This window comes from Engystomops pustulosus, chromosome 8 (assembly GCF_040894005.1).
Source record: "Engystomops pustulosus chromosome 8, aEngPut4.maternal, whole genome shotgun sequence".
Classification (NCBI taxonomy): Eukaryota; Metazoa; Chordata; class Amphibia; order Anura; family Leptodactylidae; genus Engystomops; species Engystomops pustulosus.
Window position 1 is genome coordinate 88,602,441 of NC_092418.1, and position 13,590 is coordinate 88,616,030.

The window sequence follows — 13,590 nt, forward strand, 5'->3', positions numbered from 1 at the left end:
TAGTGAAAAACAATACAATATTGATACATACACATTATAAAACAATATAATGTTTTAAATAAATAAAACAAATATAAAAAATTTATATATATATATATATATATATATATATATATATATATATATATATATATACATGTTTACTGTAAACATGTATTTGGGTAAATATTTGCTGACCGTCTATGAAATGCACTGACATTGCCATTATCCACTGTCGGGTGCTGTAGGGTAGGATGTTTTTGCAATTGGAGCAAAAATAATAGCAATAATTATAATAATATAATAAAAAATACTACTAATAACGTATGCAATTATAGCAATAAGGACAGTAATGATATAATAATAGTAATTATAAGTAGTAATAAAAGAAAATAAAACAACCAATATAATGGTAATAATAATAACAACAACAGTAATAATAATAATAAGACACAGAAACTTGCGGTCAGAATTGTAAATGGATTTTATTGGGACAATAACTGTACATGATCACTGCTGTGCCCTCCCTGCAGTTTGGACTCCTTGGCCCTCGGTGTGTTTTTTTTTTTTTCCTTGATATTTTTTGGAGTGCTCTCAGTCTGTGTTTTCTTTCTTTGCAGAACATTAAAGGGTCAGATCTTTCCTAGGAGGAGGGAATGTGATCTCTTGTCACAGCTCAGGAGTAGGAGTTGTGTTCTCCAAACAAACAGGAATGTGTAGGCAGAGGAGGACTCTGAGTACAAAATGATGAATCCTAATAATAACTGCGGGCTCCTCATTCATCTCCACATCAGCCAATGTCCATAAATAAAATAAATCCTTTTCTATCATCAATAATAATATTATTATTTATTAACCCTTACTATGGGCCATACCCTGTAAACCAATTGCCGTTGTGTGAAAGCCCTTTCAACGCTGGAAAAAAAAAACATTAGGCTCTCATTGTCATATTGTTTTTTTCCTATTTTTATGGTGATTGTCGTTTTTTTTTTCGTTTTTTTTCATTATTTGTTTTTTTTTATTATTATTTCTAAAATTCCCTTGAATTTCAAATGTACATCTAAATATACAAAGAATTACAATGAAAAAGCCACAAAAACTATGAACCAAGCAGAGAACAGGTTATTGCAAACACTCTGGAGGGGGGATGGGGGGAGATGAAAAATCACACGACATAAAAGATGAGGTGCATTGGTATTAAGGAGCATGGTCCTATACTGCAGCTTGTGTCCTTCTAGTTGTCTTGTCTACTGAAACAAATACACTACAATTCAGATATAGTTTATTCTAGATACTGCTGGAATGGAACTAGACAAATAATAAGAATTTAGAAAGAAATTATAATACTCTTTTTTTCAGATTCCCATTGTGATTCACTACATTGGATTTGCTGCCTTTCATTTAACCCTTTACATCAACTAGACACACAGGCCACAGTCACCATTGATCATTGGGACTAAAATCTCTCACCTAAAAAGTCGAAATAATCATGGACTTAAATCATTCTTCCAGGTACAAAAAAAAATATCACATATTCACATAAATACATTAAGACAAGGATAAATAATTCATGGTACAAAATGAAGAAGATGAAAAAATATAAGTTGTGTTGAGTCTAAAATAATAATAGTAATAAATAGGTTGTCACATCACTAAATAATTCATAAATAAAGAAAATCTCATATGCAAGTCACATCCCCTTCATTACAATTCGATACAAAATAATAATAATAATAATAAAATAATCGCATGACACTGGCTAATGCTAATCTAGACTTACCTTCAAGTACATCATTAATAGTCTATATTGTGCCTTGCTTTGCAGTTTATTGCACTGTCATGCTCAGAATACTTATAAGGTTCCTTCTCATGGACATGGAGCTGCTTCATGATTCCTTCTAGAAGTTGGCACTCACAATAAAGGATCCTAACAATGTCCTTGCAGAAAAATTGAGGTAATTAAAAGGAGGACAACAGTTATCTTCTATCTCTCTCTGTGTGTCTTCATAGTTACAAATGTGTCAGCTTGGGAGCTTCTGGCATCCTTCCCTGAGTCGTATGGTGAGAAGTTAGGTCTGTGTATGTAGGATGTGGGTCACAAGGTCCATGGTGATGGCTGCCTGGAATCTGTGCAGCGCAGCTGTAGTCCACACTGGCAGATGATGGGTGAGAGAGGTGACCTACATTAAACATAGGACCAGAAGCTGGCATGGAATCCACAAAGTTCCCTCCAACATAAACAGGGCTGCCCTGCAAATTGGGATTGGCAAAGCCACTGTTGCTCTGCATGGGGTGGTGCTCATACTCTGCACCATGGTACCTCTTCTGTTGGGGTAGGCAGCTGCTCAGGGGGGCTGTGTAGGCTGCCAGGCCATACATGTTTTGCTGGGATTTGGCAAATGATGTAGGAGATGGAGCATCATAGCTGAGGCCATTGACAGTGGGCAGTTGGCTGGAATAGCCCACATGGCTGGAGCCACTGAGAGGAGGGCTGCGGTCTGGAGACTGTCCTGCTGGGGAGTGCATGATCCCTTTAGCTTTCTGGTCCTTCTTGTACTTCATCCTGCGGTTCTGGAACCAGATCTTGATCTGGCGTTCGGTCAGGTTGAGTAAATTGGCCATTTCCACCCTGCGGGGGCGACACAGGTACCGGTTAAAGTGGAACTCCTTCTCCAGCTCCACCAGCTGGGCGCTGGTATAAGCAGTGCGCACCCTCTTGGATGAGGGACCTGTGGGACTCTTCTCCTCCAAGTTGTCTCCTAGGTTCAGAAGCAAAACACAGAAAAAAAATACATGAATTCCAAAAAATAATACAATTATTTCACTTACATCAGCAAATACTGCACAACACAAGTGTAAACTCTGCACTAAGGAGGATCCATTGTGCACCAAGCATTGTGCCTGCTGCTTCTGCAAGGGTTAATCGTTAACCATATGTAACCATCAGCTATTTCTCCCCTTGAGCATTTACTACATTTATTTTAGGACATATCCAGGATTTAGACTGCAGTGAAGGGAAATAAATTCTAGACTGGTGCACTTGCAGGATTTAATTATTAATTTTTAAGGAAATATTTCATATATTAGGACTTTATTATGGGCAGATGTATGTTGACTTCCCATCAAATTATTTATAGGCAAAATGGAGGTGAAGAACCTAACCCAAATACAGTAATCTGTAAAAGTTTTGTTTTAATAGACAATACATGATAAATGATGATCATAGATGGATAGATAGATAGATAGATAGATAGATAGATAGATAGATAGATAGGAGATGGATAGATAGATACATAGATAGATATGAGATAGATAGGTAATAGGATAGAACAGAAGAATAAATATAAAACAGTATTATATATATATATATATATATATATATATATATATATATATATATATATATATATTAGATAAATATATTATAGTATAGATAAACAGATAGATAAAAACTAAATAATTAAATCAATAATATTATATCAGTATAGATTTGTCCTTTATGATCTCTCCTACGAACTTACTTATACAAACATAATAATTAAATATATCCATAATATCACCATGTGGGTTTTACATAATTTCTTTAAATCTATTTTTTTTTTTTTATATTTATTGAGAATTTTGTTCTCCATTACCCCTAACCATATTATAATATTTATATAATACTGATAGACTGTGTTGTGGTTATCAGTTTGGCCTATAGATGTAGTTGTGTATATACAACCAAGCAGCAAACTCCATATCCATCTCCTTTGGATGGTCATGAACAGTTTCCATTAGATATTGCCATGGGTTGTATACCTGGAGGAGTGCTGGCATTCTTCTGCTTGGCATTCTGTCTTGATTCCTTCATCCATGGGAATATTTGCTTGGTCATGGTACCTTGGGAGGAATTGGAGGAGCCAGAGGATTTGCTCTTCTTCTGTGTTGAGGTATTGCCTTGGTTGGGAGAGGATGGAGGCAGAGATGGAGCCTGGTGTGTTTGGTCATTCATATTGGTGGTCTGGCTGGCATTCTGATTAGAAGATGTCCTCATGCAGCTGCCACTAATGTCACTAGTTTTATGGTTTGGGGGCCTGATGGCAGATGGTTGAATGGAACATGCTGAACCTGGATAATCATTCTCTAGAGCAGATTGGGAGTAGGGTTGATGACTGGAGCCATAACTGTATGACTCAGGCTTGGCATAGGTGTAACCCCCAAATAGTCCAGAGTTTTCATAGTAGGCTGTCTTCTGCATCCTGCTGTCTCTCAGTGATAGGGACTCTGCACCCTTATCAATGAGCATTGACCTCTCTGTGGGATCTTCTCAGTCTAAACCCTAAGAAAAAGAAAACATACATTCTATGAAATCAGAGCAAATATTCCTCCAATCCACCACATCACTGAGATTGGGTGGGTTTCCATTATTGCCTTCAGATCTAAATTGTGACTATGTTTCACCATAGTTTGATAAATTTTAGTATATGTAACTTAAATTTCAATGACACCTTAAAAATAAGGTGTCCTCTCCTGATAATGGACTCAGACTGGTCACATGATGGTCCCTTGTTTACATGAAGGCCTCTTGGTACCTCTAGGGCCTGTGCTATTCTACATTATTATAGCTTGTATTATATAACAGTGAGCTATAGCATATATTGGAACATATAGCATTATATGATCATATAAATGCATGTAATCTAAATATGTGTGTGTGTTTTGTACAGCATTTATTATATTTATGAGAGATCACATATAGTATTTAGTATAAATGCTTGTATTTTATGTGTTTTTATATGACATGAAATGTAATTTTATATATATTTGTGTTTAGGTATTTAATATGTGGGTACTTTTGGATGTGTTCTGTATTATTATTATTAATCATAATATTAAGTGCATGTGTATTAATGTGTATATTGTATAATATTATAGTATTTAAAACATATAATACGCCCACATAAACATATTGTAAAAATATTGCCATAATACACCCACTTATATAATGGCAAATAAAAATGTGTATTTATCTAACATATATGTGTGTATATTATAGCAATATTATACAATATGTTTATTATATGTGTTAATATATATGTTGAAATATGATTTGTACAGGTGTTTAATATATCATATATGGCATCTGTGTTTCTTTGGCCATCATTAAATGTGGGTGTATTGTAGCATGTTTTATACATTATTTGTGTGTATTATGTGTGTATAGTAGAGCATGAATTGTATAGGTGTTAACATAGGATAGTATCTGTGTATATTTGGCTTGCATTGTATGTGTGTGTATTATATCATGTTTTATACATTGTTTGTGTGTATTATGTGTGTATAGCAGAGCATGTATTGTATAGGTGTTAACATAGCATACATACTATCTGTGGTTTGCATTGTATGAGTGTGTTTTGTAGCATGTTTTATACAGTTTGTGTGTCTTCGTGTGTATATTATATCATGCAGCTTTAAGCAGTTTGAGGTATAGTCCCAATGGACAGTTTATATGTGGTGTTGGAGCTTCTAGATGTAAAGTGGAAGCCTTACATGAACACACATTCAAGTGGATCAAATGCATTTGCTTGGGGTATTAATAGTTGTCTCTACTTCTTTCAACAACTGCTAAACTTCTTCTCTCCACTGTGATCAAACACATATCACTTTCCAGCTAGGACATACTTTGTGCCATATTTCTCAGTGCCTAGGCTTGACTTGCCTTAGAAAATTTGGATAAAGATTAACTTGCCCCTGCACCCTCCAGCCTGGGTGAGCTGTATATAACTTGATGGATTGAACTACATTCAGAACCTGAAAAACTAGCAGAGAAAAACCCCTCTATGTCCATTGTAAGCCAGGCCTTGTAACTGCTCGGTTAAACTATAACTACTTCTATTCACCATCTTTCTGTTTGATCCATTTGGGGGGAGAAAATGCAATGTCAGCTTTTGTGAAATGTAATTATTTGATGTCTTTTATGAAAGATTTGAGCTAAAGCTGTGTGTTGTGTATTTTCACTGCAAGGTACAAGCAGCTTCTGCGTGTTGTGACAGTAATTGTTTTAATAGTAGCACCATTGCCAATATACAGAAGATTTATTATCTTGTCCATATTAGCATAGCGATTGAAGGGAAATGGAAAGCAATTATACAAACAGTATAGTTTAATCACATCAAAGTGTAAAGCATAATGCAAGCTCCCCTGTACATTATTACTAAGTCACTTCTACATGATACAGAGTCCAATTTACCTTTTATTTAGTGACTCTTTTAATAATATCACGTCAGCCTTGTATTATCACAAGTTGCATTCGAATTTTTACCTCCAAAATTAATGCTACAAATACATAAACTATTTTTTTTCTACAATGGATTTACACCAAAGTTTAGTCAATGTAAACATTATGGCTAAATATGTGATCTGCATATTGTAAGACTGGGATACATTATAATGGGAGGATCATCATCTATCCACTGTGAAAAGATTTTGTGAAATGTATCAAAACTTTATTAATGAGGGGTAAGGACTGCTAGTATTGGAAATACAAGTACAAGGCTTCCTGCTACATCTCTAGACTTCCCAAACAATACATGGATTCTTCCATAGGATCATATTTAGAACACACAGGCAAGAGGCTTATTCTTGTTCAGAAAGATCCAACTGTTACTGAACTCTGTCTGAACCTAAATAAGGAGCAATGTGCAATAAATCATTTGGACAATGGGCAAATGCATTGTGCTTCTTCCTTAGCACCACAAGCAAAATACAGATTAAAACACTAGCTCCTATAGCATATATATATATATAGTCCTGAAATCTAATCTGAGCAGTATAATGAATCTGTATCATGAGCTGATATATAACTATTGTACAGAGGGGCCTTTCACATCACTTTCCTTCTTACATCATAGTGGAAGAATATAAAATACTTGTTTATTTTACATTCCCAGTTTCCCCCTTTGTATGGATTATACGAGTTAAACCAAAGACTTCATATTTGCTTTACTTAAATCTAACAATACAATTATTTTTTCTTATAAAATATGAGATCTATTCACTATAAATAGCAGGAGGCTTTTGATTATTAAACAGGCTGAGTCCACACAGAGCATATCAATGCACCTGTCATTGGGGTTTGGAGAGAAATTTATGACTGCCAGTGTTTTACTAAGGGGGGGAAAAGATCCCGAGAAGTTTCACAAATGTAAAACAGGCCAAGCGTAGGAGGAAGACAGAAAAGAATCCCCTACTCCGCAAATTTTTCCTTTTTAGAGGCCTGTAGAGCAGAATTATAAAAGCTGCCCTTAGCCCCTGAGTGTTACTAGAGCTCTGCACTTTACCAGCACAGGCACAAATTTATCGCCCTTTCCTGGATTACCCGAAAAAAAAATTATAAAAAATATGGGGGAAAAAAACTTGGATTAAACTTGGAGTCTGACATCTTCAGTCTAATGGATATAGGATGCAATGCTCTGCAGATGCATGTGACACCCCAAATAGAGAGGAGGAGATCATTCATATTTATCACCGGCAGAATATTCCATGGCTTCTTTGGGAATCTATTTACTTCCTTTGTATTGCTTTATATTCGGGCGAAAATTCTGAGCAGAAAAACACAAAAAGAAAAAAAAAATCCCGGGGATGTTTTTATTTTATCCATTTTATTATCGCCTTATTTATTGATATTTTGTTCTTGAGATTGTAAAAGAAGTGAATTGCTTTGAATGTTTGAGATGTTTTGAAATGAAAGGGAATGGAGGATCTGACTGCAGCAGATCTCTTCTATTCCTCATGTATATAGCTGTATACATGTATAGTAGTGCACCGCTGTGCAGCCTGCAGGGCACCTCTATAGATGTATCATTGTTTCACATTAGACATCATTTATATTCCATAATAATTGTAGTCGGCGACTTACCTTGGATTCCCAGGTTCAGATCTTGTATCTGACTTTTTTTAGATGGCGCCCTGTCTTCTTATTCTTGCCAGTCCCACATAGGCATCTGCAAAATATTAGAAATTGCAATGTGATTTGTGTATACAAGGGGTGATTTATGTTCCTACACAAGCCATGTCTCATCTACTGGAAGCTAAATATATGTTGAAATTGAAAATAGTAAATATTATAAAATAATTGCATTATTGTTTGCTAATAGAACTAGCTCCGTATTCTGTAGACATTGGATAATGTAGCCTGTATTTGCTACAATATATACATATCCTGATGAGTGATATAGATAAGCATGCGGCTATAGCTTAGGAAATGTATCTTTTTCCTTAATGTGTTGACTAAGTAGCTTTAAGGATCCCACACAAAGACAAGCTAGGCCACATAAGAGACAAATTCAGCTACCATAAGCCATTCCTATGACCTTTGGCTTGTATAGTAATAACTCACCACTTAATGAACAACCAAGTGAGCAGTAGCTTCTAGCAGAATAGTGCTAACAACTTTCCTGCAAATCCTCATTATCTCCCCATGAAACCAGGTAAAATGACTGGATAGAAGTGCGACTTGTAGATGAGAATTAGCGAAAGACTTGGGGACTGTGTAGGGTCCCTGGTAGGAGGCCAGTCCCAAAACAGCAGATATTCCCAATTCAGGTGGGCGGAGGTCAATGTACATTTTTTTGTATAATGTTTGTATATTGTAACCAAATGTATCACTAGAAGCCAATTCTACGGTATCATCTGTTTCTGCTGCATCATCCACCACCTCCTGCGTTTATATTGTTATCTGTTTCTATCATTAAAAAGTGTATAAGCAGAAATAGGAATAGAATACGGATGATTTCCATTGCGTACGATCCGTAAAGGAGTAAACAAGTGTTAAAGGTAGAAAGCAGTTCATTATTTGTATATTAATATCGTAGTGTGGGTGTAGGATCAACAAAATGAAATGAAAAGCCTCTGCCCCAGTGTCATTTAGCTGGCCCTGTGACGACTGCAGGGCAAACAATGACACAGAAATGGCCACCGGTTTGTGTAGAAATCTTGTATTTGTCCACCCACACTACTTAACACGTTGAAGAGGAAATTTGGGTCGCAAAGGCCTTTATTTAATTAACGATTTTTGGTTATTTCTACCCCAATAGTAATAATTAAAACGCATCTTCACGCATAGTAATAATTGAAACGCATGTTTACGGTTATAACCAGGAACGCATCTATTTGATAATATGAATTGTGATCTTAAATCATAGTGGAATAAAATATACTAAAATGTTCTTTATCTATCAATATATCCGCATACTATATACGAAGACACTGTATAAATATCGGAGACACAATTCGGCATAGTATATACAGAATTAATATACAATATAACGATGTGCCGTAAAATATAGACTTTGTGGAGGCAAATGACTAATACAATGCAATATTATTGTTATTGACAAATAAATGCAATAATATAATGAACAATTAGAATAATAATATTCTATATTTCTGCAATATTGAAATATTCTTCTCTCCACCTATAGAAATTATTTTGCCATTAAATTGACTGTAAATATACATAAATCAGTCCAATAGCCTAAGACACCCTGTTAATGTGGTGTTCAATCTTCCTTTGACAGAAGCAGCAAAAAAAGCTCATTTATTTCCATGTACTTTTTTAAAGTATCTTCCCATATATATATATATATATATAGTCCTACTATGTGGATTATATGTTTGCATATTGTAAGACACAGATTGGTAGATTATGTGTTAAATTGAAGAGCTTGTACATATATAGTACACATGTGCATATTGCATGTACCTGGATTAATCATGATAAAATGCTTATTTGTGCTTTCCTGACAAAGTCCCCCATGCCTAAAAAAAATGCTGAAAACACAATAAATCTGAGCACTACTAAGCTTGATAAAGGCTCCATACAAAGGCTGTGGATTGTCATGCAAGATCTTACCTGTGTATCAATTTATCATAACCCTGGGTTCCTCCAGTCTCTATGGTTTGTTGTAGGATGGAGCTAAGATGTATCCTTCACCCTTTGTGTGTGTGGAAGATTCTGTCCTAACCCTGATCTTGCGGATTTGCAGACATTTCCACCTACAGTAGCAGCACAGCACAGTATTCCCATAGAGAGGCAATGGGCAAGCACTCACCTACCAATTACAGTCAGGGCAATGAACTTCTCTCATAGTGTTTGAAATCAAAGAACTTGGCTAAATTAATAGAAGGTCTGCATTGTAGGGGGTTTATTGAAGACCCATTGCTAGGTGGGTGATGTTGGTAATGTCCCCTTATAATCACTACAAGTTCAGGCTCTGCCTTAAGATTTAAACCTATTTGTTCACGTGATCTCTATACTAAACCCTGCAGCTATGGCTTTGTATATAACCTATATATTCCCAGCCCAATCGCAATCTGCCTTCCTCTCTCACCTCAACCGATTGTTATTTGATGCCAATATATACAACAGGACATGCCAGGGAATCCAGGGATGTGGCAACTTTGCCAACCACATCCCTGCACAGATATGCATTCCCCCATGCATGATTTTTGTATCAATCTGTACCCTAAACCAACAACACAAATCCGTACAATCGACCGGTAATAAAAATAGATGCATATAAAAATAGATGCATATCCGACTACAACCAATTTCAATGTACACAACATGACATGCCAGGGGATACATGGATGTGTCAACTTCTCCAACCAAATAATTGCACAGATTTTGGATCAATCTGCAACCTACAAACACAAATAATACTCCTTACAATCGACTAATCAAATGGATTAATATCCGACTACGAGCAATTTCTTATTGAAACATACATTGAAATAATGCTTATTTACCAAATAATTTTTTTACTTGTGTCTGCTGTAAATATTTTAATAAAATATATATGGTGGCGGCGTTGGTGTTTGTTGTTGTTGTGTCTGAACATAAATTGCCAATTGTAAGCAAAGCGTTATTAGATTATGTTCTACTTTGTGTTCCATGACCGATACGAGCAAATATTCTCCTGTTTGTTAAATATCAAAACTTTCTGCACATAGAAGCAATAGATGTATCGAGATATAAAAGCCAATAATAACATTGTATCACTGGTGCATATGAAGGAATGGATGTATGGAGCCATATGGAGCAATAATAGGAAGAATAACATGGTATCACTGGTGCTGACAGTAGAGCCGCATAGGCTTCAGAGGCTACAAAAACATCAGCTTCCAACCGAGTGTAAAAGGACCCAAAATAAAGTGCTGTTTTCTCCTGCCCGATGGTGAGAATTTAACTTTACACAATCCAATTCAAGCAAGAAGATCCACAGCAAATGAACCGCAGCATAATGTGCACAGGGCAATAAAACTGCAAGATTTACACCCCTCAGCCGCCCCCCAAACAGCCTAGAAGCCTTTACTTCCTATGATTTATAACAACAACTTGGCCCATTGTCAACTGATAAAACCTCCATGACTACAGCCAGCAAATAAATGTTATTATTACAAGCGCTGACACTTTCTATCCAGAGATCATTATTATTATTACTTCTTATCTATTATTGTATCCTTACTTTATACTATTTGAGATGGCAGCAGATTAATATTAATTCATAAATACAATACATTTGGTGTTTTATATATTATTACAAATACAGCATACATGGACAGATGAGTAAATAGGATAAATTATTGCACATACACAGAAAGGGCATCATCGGTTTAAGGTAAAATACAACAAAATGTAGAAATGTAGAGAGAATGCAGGTTTCTAGAGTGCATTGGGCTACAATGGATGAGATTAGGGAGCCATTTATCAGCCCTATATGTGAATAGGCAGTGTTATTTAATGTGAGGAATGTTGGGAATCAGGGAAGGTATCCATTCTGCTGTCTGTCTCTCTCTATTGGGATCCACAGCCAGATCAGTAAATATCCATTTACTATTATAGATTGCAGCAAATGGTGGGAATAAATGGCGGTGTCCAGCAGAAAATGATCCACTTTAAGTGTAATAGTAATGACTATGGCGGACACTAGGAAATAATTATGTGCTGCTGTAACATTTGCCTTGGGTAACATTTCAGCTTTCTCCCCAATTCTATTATTATGACGCAAGATAAAATTTACGACCCAGGGCATGAAAAGAAGTTCAGGGCCCCTTTCTCAGTGTCTTAAGAAAAGGCAGCAGATGCCCTGACAGTTCAGTATTGTTCAAGGCTTGCACTAAATCTGAGTCCCTCATCCAAATCTAAAGTAAATCCATTCAATTCCCTTTACTGCTCAGGCTTTCCCCAAAGCAGGACTCAAGGAGCAGTTGCATACATCATCCTAATTTTCTTATAAACCCTAAGCATTGTGAAACAAAGGTCACTACATCTCCTGACTACTGCAAGGAACAGGCAAAGGCTCCTATTTATCAAACCTATGATGACAGCCAAGAGAAGAAGAAGAAAGAAAGAAAGAAAATAATAGTCATAATAATAAGAATAGTAATAATAACAATAATAATAATAGAAAGAAGAGAGACATACCCACCAGCAGCACAGCTCTCCTCTCCTCAGCTATATGACACAGACAGTGCAGTGTATACAGTCTGCTCTCTTTGTATATAATATTCTTGGGATCTCTTCAGTTTTCAAGTCTGATAGAGTCCTTTGCTTGGCAAATTAATGACGACGCTGTGTTTCTTAAGGGACGTGCTGAATTAATTATTTGCTGGATCACGTGGGTCAGGAGTTGAAGAAACCTATTCTTGGCATCTTGCATCCACTTTGATATTGAACATGTAAGGAACATTTCTAGAGCCCCCTGTGCTGCTGATGCTGATGCCTCCTCTATGTTTACTAGGAAATCAATGCACAAGCCTCTTGGTGGAAGATGGCAGGGAAGATGTGAGGCTCTGCATTCAGGGATTCTTCCTGATTTACTGTACTGTACAGTGGGAGCTGTTTGCTATTGACTCAGCCTTCCCTTCATTCTTATCCATAACGACTAGTGGTGATATAATACACACTATTTTATTGATGTATTGTTAGTAGCAGAGGAGGAGCCATTAGACAGCACATACTGCTGCTACTGCTACACACAAACACACATACAATATATATCTATATATATACATATCTATCTGCAGATCAATTTTTTATATACCTTTTTATATCACTATATATACAAATATATATATATATATATATATATATATATATATATATACACACAAAACGCCATGATGTGATTATATACATAGATGTATATATATATATATATATATATATATATATATATATATATATATATATATGTCCATATACTATATGACCAGACACTATGAAGATAATATATATATATATACATGTTCATGTTTATCATATGCTTCACTGATATGGTGTCAGAAAAGCTGTATCATATATATACATATATATATATATATATATATATATATATATATATATATATACATATATATATGATAAACTTGTAAATTTTATGACAATATAAACGTATAAAGTGAATCATATGAGATGCATTTACATGTGTATGTCTCTGTATGTATGCATTATATATTTATACCATACTATACACTGTATTAAGTCATAGAATCTATAATCTATCTACATTGTACTATATATATGTATATACATATGTATATATATATATATTATCTATACATACA

General features: G+C 35.3%; 1 protein-coding gene across 4 annotated transcripts in view; it reads right to left on the minus strand.

The window, feature by feature from the left end:
• Positions 1 to 475: 475 nt before the first annotated feature.
• The window catches only part of HOXD3 (homeobox D3), a 37,976-nt gene continuing 24,861 nt past the window's right edge, over positions 476 to 13,590 (minus strand). The window contains exons 1-4 of one of the 4 annotated variants that reach the window (XM_072121653.1): positions 12,453 to 12,886; positions 7,880 to 7,964; positions 3,781 to 4,300; positions 476 to 2,738 (exon numbers count right to left, since the gene is read on the minus strand). In XM_072121653.1, coding sequence (XP_071977754.1) covers positions 1,990 to 2,738; positions 3,781 to 4,267 — 1,236 coding nt within the window. In that variant the 5' untranslated portion in view covers positions 4,268 to 4,300; positions 7,880 to 7,964; positions 12,453 to 12,886 and the 3' untranslated portion in view covers positions 476 to 1,989. Of the gene's footprint in view, positions 2,739 to 3,780; positions 4,301 to 7,879; positions 7,965 to 9,874; positions 10,712 to 12,448; positions 12,887 to 13,590 lie in introns of those variants that run through there. The other 3 variants (XM_072121649.1, XM_072121651.1, XM_072121652.1) reach the window with 3 other exon arrangements.